Genomic DNA, 22280 nt, shown 5'->3' on the forward strand with positions numbered 1-22280 from the left:
ATTAAACTTGGAATAGAGGAAAGCTAGAAGTTTGTTACTGCCTGTTTAATTAGATGCCTTTGCTCATAGGAAGTGTTGTAATGATGCTTTGTTAGGTTTGTTGCTGCATATTTATTGTCATGAAGTATAGTAAGGAAATAAAAAGTGAACTTTTGCAGAAGCTTTGGATTTAGAATAGTTTGTTAGTTCCTAAGTGGATTGTTGTGATTTTACCCACTTTCTTTTTTTGCCAAATGTGGGAAGATAAATAAAGGAAGGTAAGTGTCTAGAAACAAAATAAATATCGGTGAAAAGGAGAGCTACATCTTTAAGGCAGGAAAAACTTCACTGAAAGAATCTGCGGTACACAGAAGAGTCTTGAGTGAAAGGCCTTACCCATTTGGGGGATTCTGCCCTTAAAAGTGTGCAGTGAGACTATACTGAGCTCATATTTAAGTTCTGGTAGAGAAGAAAGTGTGTATTGAAGTGGTGCTTCATTATTGGAATGAATTCATTTTAAACTAGAAATAACTTTTTATTACAGAAATGTAATTTGATCATTTTGGCTTTTAACGTGTTGCTAAGCAAAATGACTTTGAATCACAGCGTTCTTGATACTCTTAGCCTTCTTTTCTTTTTCTTCTTTTTGGAAGTCAGCTTATTTTACCTTGATTTTGATTTATAAGGAACTTTAGTTAGTTATCAGTTGTAAAGTAATAGTAAGTTTACCCTGTTGGTCTTGCTTACGAAATTCCTTTAATTCTTTGACTAAATTTCCGCATCTTATTTCCTTGGATGTCCATTCTTATATTCAGAGTGTTCCCTAATGTTGCTTTTGATTTGTGTCCAGCTAATAGTGACTTAAGAGTTTCAGTTTCCAGTGAACAGCTATTCCCTTTTGGAAAATCCCTTGTGGAAACCGCCTGAACTGACAGTCCTGATAGGTAGATATGCAAGAGAAGCCTTCTTAGGTCAGGATTTAAGCATCTCCACAATGAAGGAAAAAAGTGATACGGGGAATATATTTGGCAAAGTAGAGTCTTTTTCTCTCAAAACAAAACCAAAAACTGATCTTTACTAGAAATGAGAGAGAGGGAGCAGTTTCTTGCAAAGCTGTTTGTGAATTGTTTACCCTGCTCCTAGTTGGAAGAGGAACAGAATTGATGATAATATATATATTAAAAAAAACTCCCTATAGCGTGTTGGGAATGTCGATGAGGATCATTTTAGAGGAAATACAGTTCTTCTGTCCTCAGCATAGAAGCACTTTCCATTGCACCTACATAGAGACCATTTCATAGCCTTTTCCTTTTAGGTGGTTGCTTTCTCTCTGGAGAATCTGAACGGAGAGATGGTCCTTTAACAGGAAAAATGTACCACCTTATCCAGTTTGCAAATAAAGACTTTATGACCATCATTCAAAACTCAACTTTTAAAACTTCAGAAGGAAGGAATTGAGCAAAATTTACCCTGTGAGTAAAATAACTTTGGCTTTTTCTCCATTCTTTCCTTTAAGGTAATAGATAGGATACCATTAGAAATGATTTTTTGTGTGTTGCACATTGTGCTTTCACTTTAAAAACTTTTTGGCCTACAATAAATTAAGCCACACTTAAAAGGAATAAAACACTGGGCTAAAAACTGGGTTTATTATATGCTAATACTTTTTCATTTATTCTGTTATATCTTTATTTTGGTCGGGGAATGGAGAGAGAATTCTGTTTCTTGTAGAAGCTCTGAGATTTGCTCCATATGTATGCTTCTGTTTTGGTCTAGTGGTGGGGAGAGCAGTAGATAAGAATACAGGTGGTTAAGAAGACAGAAGGGACTTCCTTGGTGGTGCAGTGGTTAAGAATCTGCCTGCCAGTGCAGGGGACATGGGTTCGATCCCTGGTCCGGGAAGATCCCACATGCTGCAGAGCAACTAAGCCCATGCGCAAACCCAATGAAGCCATAAATTAATTAATTAATTAATTAATTTTTTTAAAAAAAGAAGAGGGAAGAAATGGCATCCATAGAAGGGGAGTGCTCACTTCATGGGTTCAGTAGATGTTTGTGGGACTTTTTAAAATTGCTAAACATTTAAAAAGAAAATGTTATATGGTGAAAAGGAAGTTTTCTTTCCACAGTAAACTTCTAACCTTCTTCCCCCACCCCCTACGCTGACTACATAATCCAAGCAACCACTCTTAATGGTTTCCTGTGTATCTCTCTCCAAATTTTCTCTTGCATATATAATCACCTATGTTTAGGAGGAATGTCCTATACCTTTCATTCTTACCCTTGATATGTCTTAGAGATCATTGTATATTAGCACATATGTCCATCTAATTTTTAAAAAGAATGGATGTCCTGCCTAGTGTAGATGAACCATAGCTTGTTCATTTTCCATAATTTATTTTAACATTCCCTATTGACAGACATTTAGGTTGTTTTTAGCTTTCCACTAACACTGCTGTAAGGAACAACTCGTATGTAAGTCTTTGCTCTAGTGCATAAGTGTGTATATGGAATTTATTTCTGAAAGTGTGAGTGTAAGTTTGGGAATTAAATTGTGAAATTTTAAAAATTTATTTCAAGCTTATATTGGGATTTATTTTATAATAGAAGTTACCTTTTTCTTAACCTTGTAGGAGAAAAGAGTGCTTAATTGCTTTGTATTCTTTATCCTCACAATTTAAAAATATACTGTAAATGTATTTTATAAGGTAATTTTCAACATTTTAGAGTGACAGCTGGGTAATTTTATTTATACAGGTAAAGGTAAAAGTACTGTACCTTGAAGACTGTGCTATTACAAACTACTTCATTTATATTTGGTAATACTAGTTAAATGAGTGCCTTTTGTAGTAACTTGATTGTTTTAGGATTTGATGACCAATATCAATTAAAAACATTGTATATAGTTTTACTTCTTGCCCTGCAGAAGTCTGCTGCCATATTATTAGTCACATGGGAAATAAATGGCCTACCTTCTCTCTTCCTTTATCTTCTATAGCCTAGTCTATTCCTAATAAAATAAACCTCTGTGGGGTTTGAGATCCAAAATCCTTTTGCAAACCAAAGTGCTATTGATGGATTAATTTCTCAAGGCAAAAGGTAGGTACAGATTTAGTCTTTATTCTTCAGAGTGTTTGTGAACAGAATAAGGGAGGTTTACATTTTTAATTTCAATGTTATACAGCTCACTCATGACCAGGAGGAGGTTCAGGAATCTTTGCCCTTTTAAAATGAGAGAGACTAGTGGAAAAAAAAAGTGCTGAGGGACTAACATATGAGGATGAAGTTGGAACTTGTGAGTGGCAGTTTCCCTGGCTGGTGCCCAGGGTCTATTCTGAGGCCTTGTCAAAGCTCGTCTGACAGAACCCACCACATAACCACAATCTATCCTGGCCCCACTGCAAGTCAGCAAGGCCTGCGGTTTAGGAAAAGTGGCAGCAACAGAAGAGGGAGCTTATAAAGACATTTGCCTTCAGAAGATTAAGGCTAAGTTTTGGGGTGAAAATGTGCTTAGCATGCGTATCCTAGGATCCAGTTTTTTTTGGTCTTCCCTTTTTAGGGAATGAGCATGATTAAGGAGAACTAACGAGGCCAGCATTTTAGAAAAATGTGCACAAAGAGGAGCACAGGATTGTACCAGTATTGATGTCATGTCTGGTTCTGAGAGTGTTTGGCGGGGATCAGTCAGATGTTTTACAACAGGGGAAAGACGTTACTGTTACCCATGCAGGGAGGTCATGCCCCGAGTTGAAATGGTAGTCCAATTCAGAGACCTTCACACTTGTCCCTGGGATCAAAAGGACACTGGGAATGATGGGCTGTTTTACAGGATTATTTTGAGTTTATACAGAGAAATCAGCTTCTTCCCAAATTCTCATTCTCTTCTTCCCATAGAACTGTACAGTAGCATGTGTAATATCAGGAAGTTATCTCTTTAAACTCTTGCTTATTACCAGATGCTGTGTCCCAGCATAGCTGCCTTTCTGTACCAGGTGCTTTCTCATGAAAACCTTGGTCTTTCTGTGCTAAGTGAATAAAGTACTTGGGTTTGAAGTTCTTTAACTGATCTCACTTCTTAGGCCAGAAAGCAGTTAAAGAGCTTAGTGTGCCAGTCTTTTGATCAGGGTTCATGTCACCATATTTATCCACAGCCTTGGATTAGAGTGGAGGTTGTTTGAAGAATTTGGCATACAGACTTCATTTATAGACGCAAAGCCCGCAGATAGTTTCCTTTCTTTTGCCTTAGGTTAGGTTGGCACGCCAGGAAATTGAGTTTTTCTTGCCCTCAGAAATTTGGATTGTTAGCATTTGATGATGAGGATGTATTTAGTATTCAGTGTGAGGAGAAAAAATAATCGGAATATTTTTCTCTCTTCTCTATTCCTATTATCGGGTTTATTCCTATTGTCTTGTTATATCCCTTCCCTGTTTCGGCCTTCCCCTCCTCCTCCTAAAAGAGTGGGATTAGAACAGAGCAGAGGGGAGAGAGCGGAAAAGAGGTTGGGAAAACCTTGGAGTGCAGCGGCTTATCAGGGTGTTTTTATTTTCTCAGAAGTAGATTATTACTTTAAAATCATAGTCATCTTTTTCCAGTGCTTTCAGTTTGAACCCTCTATATCTTAGTTTTCTTTCATTATGAACACCAAAATTTTAACTACTTTTGATACAAAATGTCTTTACTGCTTTAGGAAACAAATTTAACTTTTAAGTTGCTTGTTCTGATCACTTTGTTATTCTTTCTACATCTCCCACTTGCCTCAATAGAAACATTTTAACAGCTAGGAGCGGCTTTTTGGCTGTCTGATTTCTGCCTTGAGTAGAGTATGCTGTGTGCAGAGCATTAGGATGTTAACTTGTTTATTTCTCTGTTAAATGGTTTAATCATTTATGATAAACAATATAATTATTGTATTTATTGTAATATTTATTGTATAATTACAATATAATTAGTAAGCATACATGTTGTTTCTATTTTTAAAAAAAAGAGAAGCATTCCAGTTAAGTGATGCATAGATTATAGGACTAAAAATAGGGGGGAAAAATTCATTGTAGGTTTAGATTAGATGTTTTTCCCCTATCATGGTTATCACTATGTCTAAGTAGATAGTCAAGGAAATAAGAGGGTCGCTGTCCTCCTGTCTTACTACACTCATCTTTTGCTCTCTATCCAAGGTGGTTTTTTAGTTGTGGTAAAATACACATAACATAAAATTTACCATTTTCAGCATTTTAAAGTATACAATTCATTGGCATGAAGTACATTCACATTGTTGTGCAGCCATCACCAACATCCATCCCCAGAAATTTTTCATCCTCCCAAATGAAAACTCTGTGCTCATTAAACAATAATCCTCATTCCCCCCAGCCTCTGGTAACCACTATTCTACCTTCTGTCCCTATGAATTTGACTACTGTAGGTACCTCATATAAGTGGACTCATGTGGTATTTGTCTTTTAAAAACTAGTTTATTTCCCTTAGCATAATGTCCTCAAGCTTCATCCATGTTGTAGCATGTATGAAAATTTCACTCCTTTTTGAGGCTGAATAATATTTCATCATATAGATATAGATATATAGCATATTTTGTTTATCCATTCACCTGTTAATGGACATTTGGGTTGCTTCCACCTTTTGACTGTTGTGAATAATGCTGCTACGAACACAAGTGTTTATCTGTTTGAGTCCATCCTTTCATTTCTTTTGGGTATATATCCATAAATGGAATTGCTGGATCATATGTAATTCTATGTTTAATTTTTTGAAGAATTGCCATACCATTTTCCACAGCAGCTGCACCATTTTACAGTGTACAGGGTTGTAATATCTCTGCATCCTTGACACAATTATTCTCTCTTTTTTCTTTCTATCTTTCTTTCTCTTTAAAAATAATAGCCATTCTAATGGGTATGAAGTGCTATCTCATTGCGTTTTGACTTGCATTTCCCTGATGATTAGTGATGTTGAGCATCTTTTCACATGCTTTTTGGCCATTTGTATATCTTCTTTGGAGAAATATCTATTCAAGTCCTTTGCCCATCTTTGAATGGGTTGTTGTTGTTGAGTTTTAGGGGTTCTTTATATATTCCAGTTATTAATCCCTTATCAGATATATGATTTGCAAATATTTTCTCCCATTCCATGGGTTGATTTTTTTTTTTACTCTGTTGATAGTGTACTTTGATGCCCAAAAGTTTTAATTTTGAAATCCACTTCATCTAACTTTTCTCTTGTTGACTGTGCTTTTGGTGTCCTATCTAAGAAATTATTGCTATATCCGATGTCAGGAAGCTTTTTGTGTATGGACAGTTTAAGCTCTTACATTTATTTCTTTGACCTACTAAGGGTTAATTTTTGTATATGGCATACACTAAGGGTCCAACTTTATTCTTCTGCATATGGATATCCAGTTTTACCAGCACCATTTGTTGAAAAGACTGTCCATTCCCCATTGACTGATCTTGACACCCTTGTTGAAAATCATTTGACCACATGTGCTGGGTTTATTTTAGTGCTATCTATTATATTCTGTTGGTCTATATGTCTCTCTTTATGCCAATACCACACTGTTTTGGTTACTGTAGCTTTCTAGTAAGTTTTGAAATCAGGAAGTGTGATACCTTCAACTTTGTTCTTCTTTTTCAAGATTGTTTTGGCTATTTGGGGTCCTTTTAGATTCCACAGGAGTTTTAATGTTGGGATGGGTTTTTCTGTTTTTGCAAAAACTGTCATTGGGATTTGATAGAGATTGCATTGAATCCATAGATTTCTTTGGGTATTTGACATTTTAACAATATTAAGCTTTCCAATCCATGAACCTGAGATGGCTTTCCATTTATTTATGAGTCCTTTAGTTTCTTTCAGCAATGTTTTGTAGTTTTCAGTGAACATCTTTTGCCTTCTTGGTTAGGTTTATTCCTATTACTTTGTTCTTTTTTCTTATTGTAAATGGTGTTGTTTTCTTAATTTCCTTTTTGGTTTGTTCATTGTTAGTGTATAGAAATGCAACTGATTTTTTGTGTGTTGATTTTTGTATCCCTACAACTTTGCTGAATTCATTCATCCACAGTTTTAAAAGCAGTTGTATTTGTTTTCTATGTTGTATAACAAAGTACACAAATTTAGCAACTTAAAACAACACACATTTATTATCCTACAGTTTCTCTGGGGCAGGAGCCTGAGCGAGGTTGAACTGAGTCCTCTGCTTAGGGTCTCATGAGGCTGCAATCAGATGTTGGCTGGGCTGAATTCTCACCTGAAAACTCAACTGGGGGAGAATTTGCTTCTAAGCTCACTTAGATTTTTGGCAGAATTAATTTTCTTGTGGTTTTATGACTGAGGCTTCTTGCTTACTAGAAGTTACTTCGTAATCTAGAGGCTATCTTCAAGCTCCTAAAGGCTTTTCTCAGCTTTTTAAATTTTTTTTTTTCTGGGGAGGGGACTGCGTTGGGTCTTCATTGCTGTGCCTGGGCTTTCTCTAGTTGTGGCGAGTGGGGGCTACTCTTCGTTGTGGTGCGCGGGCTTCTCATTGCAGTGGCTTCTCTTGTTGCAAAGCATGGGCTCTAGGCACACGGGCTTCAGTAGTTGCAGCACATGGGCTCAGTAGTTGTGGCATGCAGGCCCTAGAGCACACGGGCTTCAGTAGTTGTGGCGTGAGAGCTCTAGAACACAGGTTTAGTAGTTGTGGCGCACAGGCTTAGTTGCTCCATGGCATGTGGGATCTTCCCAGACCAGGGATCGAACCCGTGTCCCCTGCATTGGCAGGTGGATTCTTAACCACTGTGCCACCAGGAAAGTCCCAGCTGCTCTTTATAGGGGCAACCTGAAGTTCTTGACCCTCTGGTGTTTCCCAGCCTCACCACTTCATCAGACCATCAGGGAGAGCCCAGAGCAAGTCTGCAGGCTAGACAGTCTTATGTAATGTGACATAATCATGGGAATGACATCTCATAACCTTTGTCATATTCTGTTGGTAGAAGCAAGTCATAAGTTCTGCCCACATTCTTGGGGAGGTGTTTACACAAAGATGTGAACAGCAAGAGTTGGAGGTCATGGTGGGGTGGCCACCTTAGTGTCTGTCTGCCATAGCTGGTTACAAAATAGCACATATTTTATAAACCCATTTTGTGTAAAAAACATATATGTGCACTTAAAATATCTTCAAATGGTGGAAAACTGTTGTTTTTTATTGTTATTTTGTGGTATTTCTTCATTGTTTCCTCCTACTTCCTCTCCCTGCAACATTCCAGTTTTGGAATTTTAAATCTGTGTTTTCATTATAACTAAATATGTATTATTTACTACTTAAGCCAAGAATTATATCGTTATTGTTTCCTTTCTTGTTTAACTTTCTCTTTTTCCCTGGGGGTTAAGGCCTTTTTTTTTTTTTTTTTAAGCTTAGTTTTCTATTCACCTTATTTTTCCCAAATGCTCCAACAGATTTTTCAAGTGTCTACTCTTTCTAATTTATTTTGAGCAAAATAATTAGTGGTTTATTTGTGAAATACCTGTAGAGAAATAGAAAGCAAAAATACAGCTTCAGGAAGAATAATAAAATGAGCAGCTGCAGTCTTACTACCTAGGCCAAGAAATTGAACATTACAGTATCCTAGAAGTTTCCTGTAAATATCCTTAAATGGCACCTTTTCCCCCTCCAGGTAGTCATAATCCCATTTTACACGTTAATCACTCTTTTGGGACCATTCCCTGCCTAGCCCTGCAGTCCCATCCCTCCCTCCAATATGTATTCCTAATCAATACATGGTTTAATTTTGAGAAACTGAATAGTTTGACCACCTTTTTGTGTCTGTTAGTCAAGTTAGGCTAACCTACTGTAACAAACAAACCCCTGAGTTTCAGTGGTTTAACATGTTAAAGCTTATTTCTCACTCACATCTCTGCTGTGAGTTGGGAGGCACTGGCAAAGGACTAGTTGGTTCTACAGAGTCACCCAGGGACTCGAGCCCCTTTCATCTAGTGACTCTGCCATTCCCTGGGGCTCAAAGACTTTCACAGTTTCACTGAGCTGTCTGCATCTGGCTGGCACATTTGAGGGCAGAGAGGGAGTGTGGTAGATTCCATGGGAAGTTTGATGGGCCTGGACTAATACATACGTCACTTTTGTCCACATTCCATTGGCCAGAATTCAGTCAAATGGCTGTACTTAATGCAAGGAAGGTTGTGAAATGTAGCATAGCTGTGGGCAGAAAAGGGAAATGACCTTGGTGAACAATAGGCCAGTTTCTACCACAGTATGTATCCCTAAACAGTACCTTATTTGGTCAGTTTTGAAAACCTGAATGGCAAATATAAACCTAGCTATGAAGAGAAAGGGCCGTATTGCCACTATTAAATGAAGGCTTGCAGGAGAAGATAAGCTGAACAGTCTTCCTTGAGTCCTTTCTGTTAAGTCCTTGGGAAAGTTGGCTTATGAGTCCTGGGAAACCGTAAGACTCATCACAATCAGGGCACCTGGCAGAGCTGAAGTTTTTACAAGGTACTAAATATCTAGAAGAAATATGGTTGGGGAAGTACACTGCTATTTCTAAGCAGTTCCTGCTCTAGCCGTTAAGAATAGGTAAAAGCAAAATGCGTCCGTGGTGTGAAATAAGGCCTCGGCCAATCTAGACACCTGGGGGTAGGACAGCGGGAACTTCATCAACATGGGGTCAAGACAAAGTAAATTCAGATACAAACCTGGGCCAGATCCGCTCATATTAAAAAGAAGTCTTAAAGGCTGTGGGAATTTGGGTGGTGACAGCCCTCTACTATGTCTCTTGAATTTCATTGCTTCAATCTGTAGCTTTCTTCCTGGGATGTCTCACCCTCGCTGGGTATCAATTCCCTTTGCCTTTTCTGTGTTGGATTTATTTCCTGTACACTAAATTTCCTCCCTTTTGATTTTCTCTTTTATTAGAGATGTATCTTCTAGTAACTTATTAACAAAGGGTGTAAAAGAGGTAAATTTTTGAGAACTTGTGTGTCTGAAGTGTTTTTGATAATCAAGTATGAGAATAGAACAGTGTGGCTGGGCATAGGTTGTCTGTAATTTTCTTTCAGGAATTTGAAGGCATCACTCTATTGTCTTCTTGTTGCCAGAATTACTTTTTGTTTCCAGAAGACTGAAAATTCTAATTGTTAATCCTTTATATGTGACCTGGTTTTTCCACCCCTGGAAGCTTGTAAAATCATCCTTGCCCCCATGTTTGAAATTAACTATAATAATTCACTATGAAATACCTGTGGACTCAGGACTTGTGTTACACATTCTGTAGGCCCTTTGAATCTGGTGACTCATGTCCTGAATTTCTGGGAAGTTATTTTATTAATGATTTCTTTCTCTTTGTTTCTGTGTGTGTGTGTGTGTGTGTGTGTGTGTGTGTGTGTGTTTCTGTGTGTGTGTGTGCGTGTGAGAGAGAGAGAGAGAGAGTGTGTGTGTGTGTGTGTGTGTGTTGGGGGGATGGGGGTAGTGGGTGAACAGGTATGGGAGGGTCAGTTTCCCTTTATTTTTATAAAAAGGGGCCACCAACTGTTGGTATTGAGTCTTTTCTGAGCAGAGGTGATGTGTCTAGAGTGGACCTCATTGCCTGTGTCTTTAGATTGGAGTAGCACTTGGATTAGCTACTGTCACAGCTGTGCTGTCAGCTCTGCTCTCTAATCATTCCCTCATGAACATTGTACTTATATCGCATTGTATCTTGTTGACTTCTTCCTTTTATGAGCCTAATCGGTATCTTGCCTACCATTTCAGGGCATTATTTTGTCTTTCTATGTAAGACAGGTTTAAGCTACACAAACCTGACCAACGCAGCTCAAGAGAGGGAAAATGCTGGCATCTTCCTTTCTGCTATAAAAGCACCTCATGTCACCCCTATTTTTTTTCCCTAGTGGGTGAGCTACATGGTGGAAGGAATCATACAGGTCTTCAGGGAAACCCAAAAATTTTCAAGAATTTTGCTCTGATAATAAAAACGTGTAGACTTAAACATTGATGTTTTCCCCAAGACTTTAGAGGACATTAATGGTTGCTTCTTTGTTCTAACTTTGACCTGTTGATTTGAGTCAGAGTTTTAAATTTATTACATTTTTAAGGTTAATATAATGGTGTTCATTCTTTTTAAAATTAGCAATGTGTTTTTCATTTACTTAGAATTTGATTATGTCCATAAGTGTATTGGTTGATGTGAAATCTGTTAGAAAATTATGGTTTTACCAGAGATGACCAACATAAATTTTTATAGTCATACTTTGCAGTTGGTCTGAGAGGCTAAATGAATCTTTCCCCCTTAAAGCTTATTAATATAGTGTCAAAGTTGGTTATCCTTACAAGTTTTCATACTATGAAATAGCCACAGAATTGTAGCTTTTAGCTGAAATCAGTTTTTGGTAAGGTGATTATCAACAGTATATAAAGCTTAAGAAAAAAGAAAATTCTTTTTTTTTCTTTTTTACATGATTGCCTTTGCCATTTATTATTCATATGTACAAAATTTTACATATTTTCAATCAAACTTTACATGCCATTTTGTCATCTTTTTGTACCCTGTAGGCATGATATCAAACTTGTCCCTGTCTTTGCTTGCTTCCCGTGAGTTTTCTAATGCCACAGTTTATTGCATCATGTTGACTGGCCTTGACTTAGAGCTGTTGGCAGTTTGGGTCATTTTCAGCTTAGTGTTTTGTTTTACCGTAGATTAAAAAGAAATTAAAATGATTGTCTTTATTCATGTAATTTTTTTCTTTTTTTATTATGTTCTAAGTTTTATTTTTGTTACTATTAGAATAGAGTTATTATGAGTATCGTCAGTAGAATTCATTCCCAATCAGAAGGAGAACCTAAGTTCTAAGGCTAATTCTTTTTCCCCCTTTGGGATTTAATTCTGGTCCCTTCTATTTTATTATTAGTGGCAGTGGTTAGTTACATGCTTCTATCATATTTTGATTTTCATTCCTTTTCATGGAAGAAGTATTTCAGTAATAATTCCACATACCTCAGAAAGAAAACACACCCTTGTACAGTTCAGTAAGAGATGTTGCTACATATCTAGTTAATTGGAAATAGTGAAAAGTGCCTTCCCACAAAGTATGTAGGTCTGATGTTGGATTAGATTTGTGTTTGAAAATGTACAGTTTCCCACCCACCTACCCACCCACCTGTGGCTCAACTAAAATTAACTTTAGCCAGGGGATTTACTTCTGAGTTTTGCTTTGCCACCTCTTTTGCTATTTTGATTTCAGATCTTTTGTGGGGGGTTTTTTTTTTTTTTTTTGGTGTCAGTTATACCTTATGTTTCTGAAGCATTTTACAGCTTATAGAAACGTTTATATCCATTTGATCTTTAAAACAACCCTTGTGATGTGAGAAGAAATTTAATAAGAGAAGTTCAAGACTTGTTCATTGAAAATCACAAAACATTGTAGAAAGAAATTAAAGAAGATCTAAATAAATGGCAAGATACCCCATGTTCATGGTTTGGAATCTTAATGTTAAGATGGCAGTACTCCCCAAGTTGATCTATGATTCAATATAATCGCTATCAAAATCCATGCTGCCCCACCCCCTTTTTTTTCCCTGCACCAGTTTTTGGTGCAGAAATAGTCATGCCCATCTTAAAATTTGTATGGAAAGATAAGGGACCCAGAATAGGCAATACAATCTTAAAGAAGAACAACGAAGTTGGAGGGCTCATTCTTCCTAATTTTAAAACTTACTGTAAAGCTACAATAATCCAGACAGTGTAATGCTGGCATAAAGATATACATATCAATCAATGGAATGGAATTGAGGGTCTAGAAATAAACCCTTACTTTTATGGTCAGTTGATTTTTAACAAGGGTGCCAAGACAATTCAATGAGAGAAAAAAATTGTCTTTTTAACAAATGGTACTTGGAAAAGTAGATATCCACATGCAAAAGAATGAAGTTGGATCCCTGCATCACAGCATATAAAAAGCTAACTCAGAATGGATCATATAAAACCTAAAACTGTAAAACTCTTAGAAGAAAACACAGGAGTAAATCTTTGTCACCTTGGGGTAAGCAGTGCTTTCTTAGCTATGCACCACCAAGGCCTTACAACAAAAGAAAAAAAAATTAGGTGACTTGACTTCCTCAAAGTAAAAACTTTTGTGCTTCAGAGAACACTATTAAGAAAGGATATGCAGAAATAGTATAAGTACATTCTCTGACCTCTTTACCATTTTAATTTTCCCATTGTAGTCTTTTGCCTACTTATAAGGCAGTGATTAGTATGTACATAGTACCTTGCAAATTCTCAGTAGATATTTGTTGAAAAGGGAAAAATTAAAGGTATATGATTTATTTTATTAAAATTTCCTAATTTTACAATCTCCGTATTACATTAAAAAATCATATCCTTATTGCATGCTTTCATATTTCTCCCTCATTTTTGGTTTTATCTTTGTTTTCGTCACCTGAGCTTCTGTTAACCCTAGTACTTCTGCTGTTTTCTTGTTTTCTGCTTTATTTCACACTTTTAAGTGTGACCTATCTTCAACAATATGTAATTTTCTCTCTCCCTTCCTTTCATTCTCTGAACATATGACCGTGTATTTCTGAGATACTTTAAAAGGCGTAGGGAAAGGAGGCCATTTGAGTGGTACTAGAACATGGTTTACTTCGTAGGGCAAACTGAGAATGAAATTGTTGGTAAGAGACATCTTTCTAATTTAGGTTCTGCACAGTTGATGAAGTAGTATTATAAATCATGTTGAACATACAGCCCATTAGAGTTCATTTATTGAATAACATTGTTGGCAAGGAAGGAAGTGCATCACTGGCATGTCATCTTATGAAAAGAAGAATTGGAAAGATTGTCAGTTGTGTTGTGTATATGAGAATACTATGTATTCAAAATATGAAACTTTAAAAAACATTTTTGGTAATTCTTAGGACTTCTGAATGTGGAAATAGGAGATGTGATTATACGAGTTCGCTTCGACCCTTTACAGGCATTATATTTTATAAAAGATGAGTTTAAATTAACCATTATAGGTTCTGATACTTTCCTGAGATTTAGTTTGTGCTTAGCATCTACCTTTCCTTGTTTTGCCAGGCCGTCCAGTGTTGACTCATGTATTTTTTGCCTCATATGTATTTTTTTTATTTTTTACTTTGCCTCAAGTTCTAGACGTTTTTTTTTTTTTTTGGTCGATTTTGTAGGTCCTGGTAATGATTTATTCATTTTGTGTAATGGTCTCATCTAGATATTTGCAGAACTGGTATTTTTAATTATAATCCCTCCCTCCTTCCCTTCCTTCCTTTCTTTTTCCTTTTTTCCTTTCTCCCCACCCAACCCTTTGCCCTTCCCCCTCCTCCATTTTCTTCTTTCAGTCCAGGAATTCCTGTTCTCTCCTTTTCCTAATCTTTCTAAGGTATACATAGCTATTCGTATTCGTCTATCCTCTGGTTACCTCTGCCTTCCATTTTTGTTTCAAATCAAGATTTTTTAATTGCAATTCACAGTTCCCAGGCCTATTGTTCATTTAGTCATCTACCTTTCTCACCGGTTACTTTTTTTTTAATAAATTTATGTATTTGTTTTTATTTTTGGCTGTGTTGGGCTTTCGTTGCTATGTGCAGGCTTTCTCCAGTTGCGGTGTGCGGGCGTCTCATTGCGATGGCTTCTCTTGTTGTGGAGCACGGGCTCCAGGCGCGCAGGCTTCAGTAGTTGCAGCATGCAGGCTCAGTTGTTGTGGCTCGCGGGCTCTCTAGAGTGCAGGCTCAGTAGTTGTGGCACACGGGCTTAGTTGCTCTGTGGCATGTAGGATCTTCCCGGACCCGGGCTTGATTCCATGTCCCCTGCATTGGCAGGCAGATTCATAACCACTGCACCACCAGGGAAGCTCTCACCGGTTACTTTTTTCCTAATACTTTATTATAGAAAATTTCAAACATACAAAGAAGTTAAGGGAACTCCCTTGCTGTCCAGTGGGTTAGGAATCTGCACTTTTACTGCAGGGGTCCAGGTTCGATCCTGGTCCGGGAACTAAGATATTGCAAGCCTTACAGCATGGCCAAAAAAAAAAAAAAACGTTGACAGAGGTCTGTGAACACTCACGTACCTACCACCTAGATTCTACTATTAATATTTTATTATACTTTGTCACCTATATATTCCTTTATCCATTCTTCTATCTATCCATTATTCTGTCTTTTTTTGTTTTTGTTTTTGGATGCATTTCAAAATAAGTAGCAGTTATAAGTACACTTCAACCCTAAATATTTCAACATGTGCATCATTGACTAGAGTTCAATATTTGTTTAGAGGACTTTTTCTTTTGAGGTGGAATTTATATAGAATGATGTGCACAGATCTTAAGTGTACCATTTAATGACCTCTGTCTTTCCTTCTAAGTCAATTGTATTCTAATAAGAGGACTAACACTAACTAAGAGCATTATGAGGCCATACTAGCAAAACTTGTGCATTCATTTGGATTTTCCAGAAAAGACTATGAATACCACAGAGTACCTTAAAACTTGCTTCTTATTTTAGTTTTTATTATGTAAATGTGCTACAGTATAATGATTATAGTTAAAAGTGTTTTTATTTTTTCCATATTGTTCCATGCTTCACCAAGAATTCTTAGTATGGCCAATGATATCACATGATGCATGCTGGAATAAATAACTTGAGGATACTTTTATTTAGTTAAAAATATGAAATTTTAAAGAAAGGCTAGGATGGCCCTTTTGTCAGCTTCATAAGCTAAATATGTAAAAGAGCTAGTTAATTCAAGGCACTTTGAACATTTCTGGAGTGCTTTGTGGTCTTTTAAGTGCTTGCATTTATCTTAACTCATTTGAGCCTCACATTAGCCATGTTAGGTAGTTGGGACAGTTGTTATTTCTGCTGTCTGGATGAAGAAAGCAAGGCATAGGCAGTGGGAAGGACAAAGCAGCAGTTGGTCATACAACCAATTGAACTCAGATCCTCTCGCTTTAGATCTTGTCCAACGGCAACAACTACAATCACACTAATTCTTTAGTTCAGGTGCTATTCTGGATCCTTGGATTTGCTTATGAATAACTAACAAATGTCTTATTGTACAAACTAGGGTCAACTATAATACCAATACTGACGCGAAGACCTATGCCAATGTTTTGAATTCTCTATGATGAAATATTTAGATATAAGGCAACCGCAACCATCAGGATCCAGACAGAACTATCTAAGTGTGCTATATTTAGAGTATAGCACACTGATATTCTGTTCTCACAAGAGTGAACAATATCATGATTGAAATGCCACTTAATGTGGCAAAATGCCTATTTTTCAGAAACGTATTACATGAGAAGCTTATTGGAGAAGAGAAAGCCTAATTGATATACCTGTTTTGGAAGGTTTATATTCCACAACATCCTTTCTTTCCTTTAGGTAGACAAATACTTAATGACAAAACCATCTGGAGAAAATCAGCTTGACGTTGGGTAAAGGACTTAACAAAAACCAGTCAGTTTTGTTCTTGTCAGTGAATGTAAAGGTTTAGCTCTTGGTTTAGTTGATAGCACTAAGGAAAAGCTGGAAGAAATTAACATGGCTCCCGATGAAGAGTGTTCTTGAGAAAACCTTCTTGGAATAGAAACTTACTGAAAGTCCTTTAGAATCAGAAACCGGAACTAATTTATTCGAGGTCACCTTTGAGTCTTGTACCTTTAATTTTGGTATTTTGTTGAAAAGTAGTTTTCTATCGACTGTGCCAGAAATCTTATTTCTTTTAAGGTTTCCCCCATCGCTGGTGTAGAATGTTCTGGGGTTGTTAGAAGATAGTTGCATAGGAGCTGAAAACCAGATTTTTCTGGTATTAGTAAGTGTGTCTGCTTACAGAATACAAATATAATTTTTTTCAAAAGCACTAGATTGTTTTTTGAAATAGGTAATGGTCGATCTGCCTCATGTGCAAATGAAAAAGGTGACAGGACCTGGCCAGTCATGCACGTAAACACCTGGGTACCCTTGTAGATAGGACACGAAGGATAAGGAAGACAGGGAAGTTCCCATTTCCTGCTCATTAGCCTGTGCCTCTGTCCCTTTCACTGTTATCTTTCTCTCAGGGTGGGTTAGCCTGGAGCTTGTTGAAACAGTTTTGTTTTTTAGGCGTTTTTAAGAAAAGATAATTCTTTATATAAATCTGCGTGCTAGGAATATCCTGGCAGCTCTAAGGTCTAAGACAGTGTTGGTTGAGAAAGATGGAAATTGGATTACAGGGAAAGAGGAGAAAGAAATCCTACATTCAAAAGAGCACCACCAGCAGTGGCTTCAGATTGCATGTCTCAGCTGTTTAGTATATTGAGCCTAATTTGGGTGTGATCCACTTTGGAGCCAGTTTATTCTTTGATATGAATGTTTTTATTTTTAAATGCATCTCTTTTTTCCTTTTTCTTTAAAATGCTATTGAAATTTTAAAGAATCAAGAAGAAAAAAATGCGTCCATAATCTCGTCCTTGTAACAAAACTGCTGTTAAGCTTTTGCTACACTTACAGCCAAATCTTTCTTCTGTAATTATTTTTGTGTGTCTGGAATTAGAAAATGGCTGTTTTGGTGAAATGCCTGCTTCTGTGAAATGTCTTTTAGTGAGTCCTTGGAAAGTTGGCTGAAGGACAAATACTGGATGATATCACAGCACATCAGCTAAATTGTCACTCCAGTCTGAAAAGGAACTTTGTGTTGCATGCTGCATTTTTCTCAGTGGGTGACTAATATTTGTAGAGCATTACTATTAAATAAGTGAATGATTTTTAAAATGATGCTGATGATGAGGATGATGGGAGACTTCTGAAAAAAGTCCTCTGTGCTTTCCAGAAATTGTCTTGATTTCTGGCTAGAAGTTATCCGCTGCTGCTTTCACATATACATTCTTTTTTTTTCTTCCGTTTCCACTTAAATGAATCCTTTTCTTATATCAGATATATTTCCTATGGCAGAATAATAAACTGTCTTCAGTCTTCATTCTGATTGACAGATATACAAGTCAGCTATGTGGGAATAAAAATGGTGTCAGCTAAGATGGGAATGGCCTGAATTTTCATTGGAGAGAACTTTCTTGGAAGAATGAAGTGGTTCTGTTTTATTTTGCTTGAATCAAGTAAATTACAATACATAAAAGTCACTTGTACTTTTCATATAGTTCATACTATTAGGATAAACTTACTTGAGATTTTCTTTGTGACTCACTGTGTAATGAAATTTCGCCAGTCTATTTTGATAAAGCTAGGGAAAAAAATTAAGTTAATGGATATTTCACTAAATGAGAAGGAGGTCGTATAAATTGGGATGCATTCTCAGGAGTTTTTTTTTTTTTTTTTTTTTTTGCGGTACGCGGGCCTCTCACTGTTGTGGCCTCTCCCGTTGCGGAGCACAGGCTCCGGACGCGCAGGCTCAGCGGCCATGGCTCACGGGCCCAGCCGCTCCGCGGCATGTGGGATCCTCCCAGACCGGGGCACGAACCCGTGTCCCCTGCATCGGCAGGCAGATTCTCAACCACTGCGCCACCAGGGAAGCCCCTCTCAGGAGTATTTTTAATTTCATATACCATGTGTTAGAAAGCTTAGTAGATGGTCTTTATCATCCTTGTTATTTAATCCTGGCAGATGAATTTTTCTTCTCTCTTTTGTAAAAATACATCTATCTTATAATAATAACAATAAAAATAGACCCATAGATATATTCTTAGTTGTTGGCCTGTGTCATCACTGTTTTGTTCATCAGAGTATCTTTGGCACCTCCCATAGTACCTACCTGGCAATAGCAGGCACTCAGAATTTGTTGCATAGAGGGTGTTGGTTATTGCTAATTGCAGAGTAATAAACCTTCATTTGTTTTTTATTTTTTGTGTTTTTTTTGATGTGGTAATGGTTTAAGTGGAATTGTTTCTTGAATTACATTAAAAGCCAACTTACCCTTGTAGCTTTAAGGCTCTATATTAAAATTTCTTGAATATGTGCTCTCAAAGTTTTAGGCTGAACGACTTTTCTGAAATGTTTTTGACTTTCAAATGGAAATAGATTTTAGAAATAGCTGTAGTAACTTTAACCTGTTAAGTAGAATTACTGCTCTTTGCAGTTTTCTGAGGCTAATATGGTAATACATTCTGTGTTTAGCATGGTAAAAAGAGTTAGGAGGTTTAGTAATTAGTGTAAATTTAAATATTCTAAAATTTATTGAAATAAATTGATAGTGGAGGACAAAGTGTTTGGTGACTAATTTCTTTAATTTATACATAAATATATAAATATTATTTCTCTTCGTTAAAAGTGTAAATGAGCATTAAAAGTGCATAAAGAGAAGCATCCTAAATTATTGTTTCTTTTTATTTCAAGGCTGAAAACAGTGAAGTCACTTTTCACAGTTAAAAGACTATTAAGAAGACAAGATGGGGACTCCTGGTTCTGGAAGGAAAAGGACACCTGTGAAAGACCGATTTTCTGCAGAAGATGAAGCTTTGAGTAGCATTGCCAGAGAGGTATGTCTGGAAGACCCCTCTCAACACTGAGTTGTACAGATGAGAATGCTATAAAAATTCTGGGTGGAGGGTTGGAGATATATACAGACATTCATTCATTAAGCTAGTTTCAGAATGTTTACTATAAATAAGATGTTAAATATGCCCTCTAAAATACTGTATTAGAGTAAAATACAGTTACTGTCTCTTTACTTGAATATTTACTTAACTCATTTAAAATTAATTTTTCATTTTATTTTTGTGGATTAGTTGACTTCCAGGTATTTGTCCTGATGTTTTGAAATTTATAATTAATCTTCATTATTGAAACTTAAGGTAATTAGAATGATGAAGATATGATAACTATATTACAAAAATGCTCATTGGGCTCTACAGTTAATATATTCCAGGAAGCACTGTATAAATGTTAACAGAAATAATCCTTATTTGGTGTCTGCTCAGATTCAGTGTCTTAGCTGTTTTTTGAATAATTGCAGTGGAATTTTTATGTCTAACTTTTAGCTAGTAATAGAGCTTCTGGAGCATTTTTGTTTTGGTTTGTTGACAGCTCAGAAAAAAGGAAAGGGGTGTCACCTATCGAATCTCTGGCAGCATTTCCTGTTGCATATTGAAAATTTAAGATAACTCCCAGCTGTGATTTCTTAGTGAGGAGCCAACTTTGTTTCAGCCTCTTATCTGCAGCTGCAGACCTGACCATATACTAACCTGGTACAAGAATTGCTTAGAGCATTTTAAAATTGTATTCTTTGGGTGAGAATTATTCCCTCATCACTTCCTCTTTGTTATTCTTAGTAAATAACTCATTTAGGACTAGTGCTGTTTCCTTTTGACATATTACACAGTCTTTTTTTGGATCCAGCTCACTGTTACGTTTTTCCTTTTATAAGCTACTCAGCTTTTGAATTAGAAGTCAGATTTTGTAGGAGGATATTTGAAGCAGAGGAAAGTTATCTAAAAACTGATGACAAAACTGTGATAATACTTTAACAAAATTACTTTTAAAAAATCTGAGATATTTTTAGATAAAAAGGTAAAAGATATTTTAAAATGAAGTAGTGGATGACACTTTACAATGGTCTTAAGTATTTACCCGAATGAAGTATTTTGGAAGCCACGTAGTTTTAGTTGAAAGTTGAAACTACTCAAAATGTTTGCTTCCAGAATTGGAGGGATTTATATACCCAGATTTCTATAAGGGGAGAAAATGCCAGTATGTTCTAGGTTCTTTCTGTACTGTCACTGGGTACTTGAACTCTTTTTTTGGATGTGATGCTTCATTTACAAAATTGGGTAGCATTCTAGCATCCAACACTTGAGTGCTTACTATGTGACAAATACTATTTAAACATTTTAAATGAATTAGTTTATTTACTCTCCACAAAATTCTGAAATGGGTTCTATTATATTCTCCATTTTACAGATGAAGAAATCATTGCATAGAAAAGATAAGTAACTTCCCTAAGGTCACACAGCTAAGAAATAGCTGAGCTTGGATTCAAACACATAGTCTCACTGTGCTGGGCTGTTTTCAGTCTTCTCCATCTCCTCCATTAATATTTTGTTTTTCTGTAGCTTTTCATGATTTTAAAAGCACTTTCACGTCTTGATTCTCACAATAACCTTATGAGTTAGGTAGGATAGGCATTGTTATTGGCCTTATTTACAGATGAGGAAACAGATGAAGCTGAGAGATTAATGTCTGGAAGGTATCAGAACTGGGACTCACATTCAGCTTTTAAAGCCATTGTTTATTTTTCTGTATCATACTACTTCCAGAAGAGCTGGACTTTTGGAGAGTTATAAGCGTGGCTTTGAATTCTGGCTGTACTAGTTGCTGGTTGAGTAATCATGTTAAGTAACTACTCTGGACTTCATTTTCCTCATCTGTAAAACGGGAATACTATGGGCCTCCTGTATATTATAGGGCTGCTGTGACAATTAAAGTAACTAGTGCATGTAAACTTTACCATAGTGTTAGGCTTCCAGTAGGCTATTTTGTTGCTTATTAATAAGTTGAAATAGAAAGTAAGAATAGAAGTAAAATATTCTTCTTTTACAAAAAATATATTTATTAAGATAGGTGTTCTAAAACGTGGTTGATCATCTGAATCTCCCAGGTTGCTTTTTCAATGTACAGATTCCCAGGTGTTACCCCATACTTGCTAAATCTGAATCTATGAGGTTGAGCTTATAAATCTGTATTTAAATACACACACACACACACACACACACACACACAATTAGGAATAAAAACTAACAGAACCCCCATAACAATTAAAAAGGACAAATAGCTTAATCTTTCCTTTTTTTTAAGTTAAATCTAAGCGTTTAATTTGTCTTTTCCTCACTTCAAATTGTTTTTTGAGGTAGACAGGGTATACCATAAATAAAGAAAAATAGCCTCTTTTTCCTCCTGCTTACCGTCTGCTAAAGTATCCATGCTTCTCAGTTGGCCCCAAATGAGGCAACTAGAGGGAATGAAGAGCAAAAGAAACAAAAGGCATGAATATGTTCTGCAAACTGGATAATTTGCATGCTAAAATGTGGAACCGAGTGCACTTTAAAAATTGTTGTAAAATACTCATAAAATTTACCACTTTAGCCATTTTTAAGTGTACAGTTCTGTGGACTTAAGTACAGTCACATTGTTGTGCAACCATCATCACCATCCATCTCCAGAATTCTTCTTATCTTGTAAAACCTGTTTGCATTTTTAAAAGATGTTGAAATGTTTGAAGATTGCTCCATGAAGGCAGGAATGTGGATGGATCTAGAACTCCCGCCGTGTCTGTAATAGGCATTTTGCTGCTTTGCTGGG

The 22280-nt window shown here is 36.5% G+C and overlaps 1 protein-coding gene across 7 annotated transcripts in view; it reads left to right on the forward strand.

Annotated features, from left to right (window-relative positions):
* Positions 1 to 22280, forward strand: part of LRRFIP2 (LRR binding FLII interacting protein 2) — a 118933-nt gene that overhangs the window by 1321 nt on the left and 95332 nt on the right. For 6 of the 7 annotated variants that reach the window (XM_089919019.1, XM_089919012.1, XM_089919014.1 and 3 more), the window contains exons 2-3: positions 1295 to 1451; positions 19320 to 19462. In XM_089919019.1, coding sequence (XP_089775145.1) covers positions 19373 to 19462 — 90 coding nt within the window. In that variant the 5' untranslated portion in view covers positions 1295 to 1451; positions 19320 to 19372. The remainder of the gene's footprint in view (positions 1 to 1294; positions 1452 to 19319; positions 19463 to 22280) is intronic. The other variant, XM_089919013.1, reaches the window with a different exon arrangement.

The sequence above is a fragment of the Delphinapterus leucas genome, chromosome 10 (genome assembly GCF_059928025.1).
Source record: "Delphinapterus leucas isolate spDelLeu-1000000601 "Yukka" chromosome 10, BTC_Dleu_Yukka2, whole genome shotgun sequence".
NCBI classification, from domain to species: domain Eukaryota; kingdom Metazoa; phylum Chordata; class Mammalia; order Artiodactyla; family Monodontidae; genus Delphinapterus; species Delphinapterus leucas.